Source organism: Triticum aestivum, chromosome 3D (genome assembly GCF_018294505.1).
Source record: "Triticum aestivum cultivar Chinese Spring chromosome 3D, IWGSC CS RefSeq v2.1, whole genome shotgun sequence".
NCBI classification, from domain to species: Eukaryota; Viridiplantae; Streptophyta; class Magnoliopsida; order Poales; family Poaceae; genus Triticum; species Triticum aestivum.
In genome coordinates, this window is record NC_057802.1 from 616,100,622 (window position 1) to 616,103,851 (window position 3,230).

A 3,230-nucleotide genomic window follows, 5' to 3' on the forward strand; every position below is an offset into this window, starting at 1 on the left:
TCACACACAGTCGCCTTGAGGGCGGCGCGGGCTTTACTGATTCACCCACCTACCACTGTGTAGGAACAACCCCTCCTAGGCTCATGGCTCAGGGAGGTGGCAGAGATGGTGAGCTTGGCCCGACAGCGTTCAGTCGGCAGCGCAACCCGTACTCCTTCAAGGCCAGGGCGACCCCGGTCAGTGGATTCGGTGGCCTCGCCTAGTCGGCCGGTCAGGGATGGCCGGGGCGCTGCTAACCCCAACCTCCTGGCCCCTTCAAGGCGTAAGCACTCCTTGGAACATACCCAGTTTTGGGACAATGGGCAGGGGCACTCGGGTCGCGCCTGACAGGGAATAACTAGATCGGGACTGCCTGGATTCCTCCTCCCTCTTTATAGGACCACCGCCCAGAGCTCTCCCGGTGGTTGAGGTCACACCCCTCTACCGGGCGGGTTGTCAAGCGCTCTCCCTTGACCTCTGCTAGTTGGTGTGGCATCCAAAATTCCATCCTGATGCTGCCAAGTATGACGGGGCCCAAGATCCGGCGGAATACCTCCAGCTTTACACGACGGCCTTGCACGCCGCTAGAGGGTCGGAGAAAATTATATATCCAAATAATAACCGGCGGAAGTACGCTATCATGAATTTGACCTCCTGCAATTTACAAGTTCATATAATTTTGTATCCAAATAATAACTAGACCGTGTAGATGCACAGGTTAATGACTAGTGTAAGATCCCCGCCAAAAAATGACTAGTGTAAGAGAATTCCATAGGTGGACAGGGGGTGGCAGACTATGGGGCTTGGAATTTCTGAAAACACTGACACTTCTATGTCCGGTCAGCGTACCATCTTCCGGTGTCCATCAATGCAGCAGCAGATCACAAAAGTTGGTTGAGGCTATTGGACGATAGTGCATGGAAGGTAAAGGTGCAAGCATGGCGGAAATCCAATTTGGCTCCGAGGAGCACATGTTTCTACACGCAAAAAATGATTTTTAAAATGGCAAAAAAACTCCCAACAATTTTTTTATGTATTCATAGTCACATCCAAATGGTACATGCAAAGTTACAGGCAAAAGGTTAAACATTTTTGCCTATGCAAAAGAAAATTAAACAGCAAATGTTACCATCAAATGTCACCCCAAATTTGTTTCTTTCACCAACGAAACACTACTGCTCTGTTTCGCATGAAAAACACTACTGCCGCTCACCAAATAAAATCGCACACGAACTTGCTAGGGAAGGTTGCAGAAATAGACAGTAAAACTTGGTTTCAGGTACCACAGGCATATGTGAGTGTTTTGGTGGCCTCGGAGTTTGGAAGCTGCAACAAATTCCAACAAAAAAAAAAGGTGCCAACGGAAGAGGTAGCTATGTCGGACGTGCAGAAAAGTATGTGATCGGTGCAGCCGCTGCAGAGTAAACACGTTTGCACTGTGTGTGTTATATGCTGTGTGTGTTATACCAATGCGATCGACCGGGGAAGGAGTACCGCATAGCCGCTGCCGAACGAAGCCTAGTGCAATATACCAAGGACAAGGAGTACTGCAGCGCAGGACGTAATACGTAAGCACTGAGGTATATTTTGACGCGTGCCATCTCAGGTCATTATGCCGCAGAGATTACATGCAGGATCGAATCTTATTGTACGCAGCCCAGCGACACGATCCTTCTCCGCCCGCTGCTATATAAACACCCGACCCCGAGACACTATCTTCATCCTCCACCGAGTGAAATACCGAGTGAGCAATGGCGCCCAAGCGCAGCGGCAGCAATGGCAGGAAGAAGACCGTCCTCCTCCCGATCGTCAAGAAGGACTCCCGCCATGTGTGCTTCTCAAAGCGCAAGCAGGGGCTCTTCAGCAAGGCCAGCACCTTGGCCGTGCTCACCGGTGCGCAGGTGGCCGCCGTCGTCTGCTCACCCGGCGGCAAGGCGTTCTCCTTCGGCCACCCCTCCGTCGACCCCGTCCTCAACCGCTTCATGGCGGGCGAAGGCGCGGAGGACCAGGCCCCCGCAGACGACAACAGGTTGCAGACGCTGCACCGGCAGCACAGCAAGATGCGCACCGAGCTTGCCGCGCAGAAGAAGGGGAAGAAGCGCGCGGACGAGGCCCTGGCCCAGGAGCGCGCCGCGGGGGACAAGACTGCGGCGTGGGTACGCGCCGACGTGAGCGACATGGGGTATGAGGACATGGCGGCCTTCGCCGCCGCGCTTATGCAGGTGCAGGCCGCTGTCTCCGGACGCGCCAACCAGGTGCTCTTGGATGCCTTTCACTTCGACATAAGCCGTAAGCTCCAGGTGCCCCCGCCGCTCGGTGCCAGCAGAAGCAGCAGCGCAAACGCCGGGATTGAGATGCAGCAGGTGCAGATGGAGATGCATCCACCGCAGGGGTTCGCTGCCAGCATGGAGATGCAGATGGTGATGCCGCCGCCACAGGGGTTCTCCGGGGGATTGGACAGGGAGATGCACCAGCAGCCAGGATTCACCGGGGGGATGGAGATGGAGATGCTGATGACAATGGTGCCGGCGATGCCGGAGTTCTCCGCAGGGATGGACTTGGCGCAGCAGGGGCTCGGGCCGAACACCGGCTGCCCCTACTGAGCAGAAGACATGGACCTGGGTCGTTAGTTTAGTTCGTTGTCTCAGTTATAGTAGTCTCAATAAATCGTGCAAGATCCATGGAGGATCCATCTACTTTGATCCAAGATCTATGCATTAGTTGGTTCAATTATCTTAGTATCAATTGAATTTATGGCATTGTAATCCTTTTTGTATCGGTAGCACCTTGGCAGGAAATTAGTGAATGAAATACTACGATGCCTTTTCTTTGGTTCTCTCCATGCTTTTGCAACATTAGAAAAGAACCACACGTACGTGTTTACTAAGAAAATTGCATGTGTGTTGCAACGGGAGAAAGGATCCATACACCCTACTTCTAGAAGAAAACCAACGCATATCACCAATCGTGATCTTCCCAATTTCCTGACACGAGAAACCAAAATTATTTTAATGCACATATCCAGCCAAGCACTTACAGTGAAGTTTAGCAGCCCAACTTTACGAGATCCCAAATAGTGGCGCAAATACTCCAAATCAAGATCAAAAGCTAAGAAATAGAATTTTGTTTCTTATTACCATGAGAAAAGTGCATAAATATGGCCATCAAGAAAAAAGAATATGGTTTACACTGGAGATTATAAACCAAAAACACATTTATAACCAAAAAACCATCAGTCTCTTAACTCAGTA

The 3,230-nt window shown here is 51.5% G+C and overlaps 1 protein-coding gene across 1 annotated transcript; it reads left to right on the plus strand.

Moving 5' to 3' along the window:
• Nucleotides 1–1,719: 1,719 nt before the first annotated feature.
• On the plus strand, nucleotides 1,720–2,582 carry LOC123076693 (agamous-like MADS-box protein AGL29). Its single transcript, XM_044498812.1, has one exon. It carries the CDS (start codon nucleotides 1,731–1,733, stop codon nucleotides 2,580–2,582), a length of 852 nt encoding a protein of 283 aa, XP_044354747.1. The 5' UTR covers nucleotides 1,720–1,730.
• The last annotated feature ends 648 nt before the right edge of the window (nucleotides 2,583–3,230 follow it).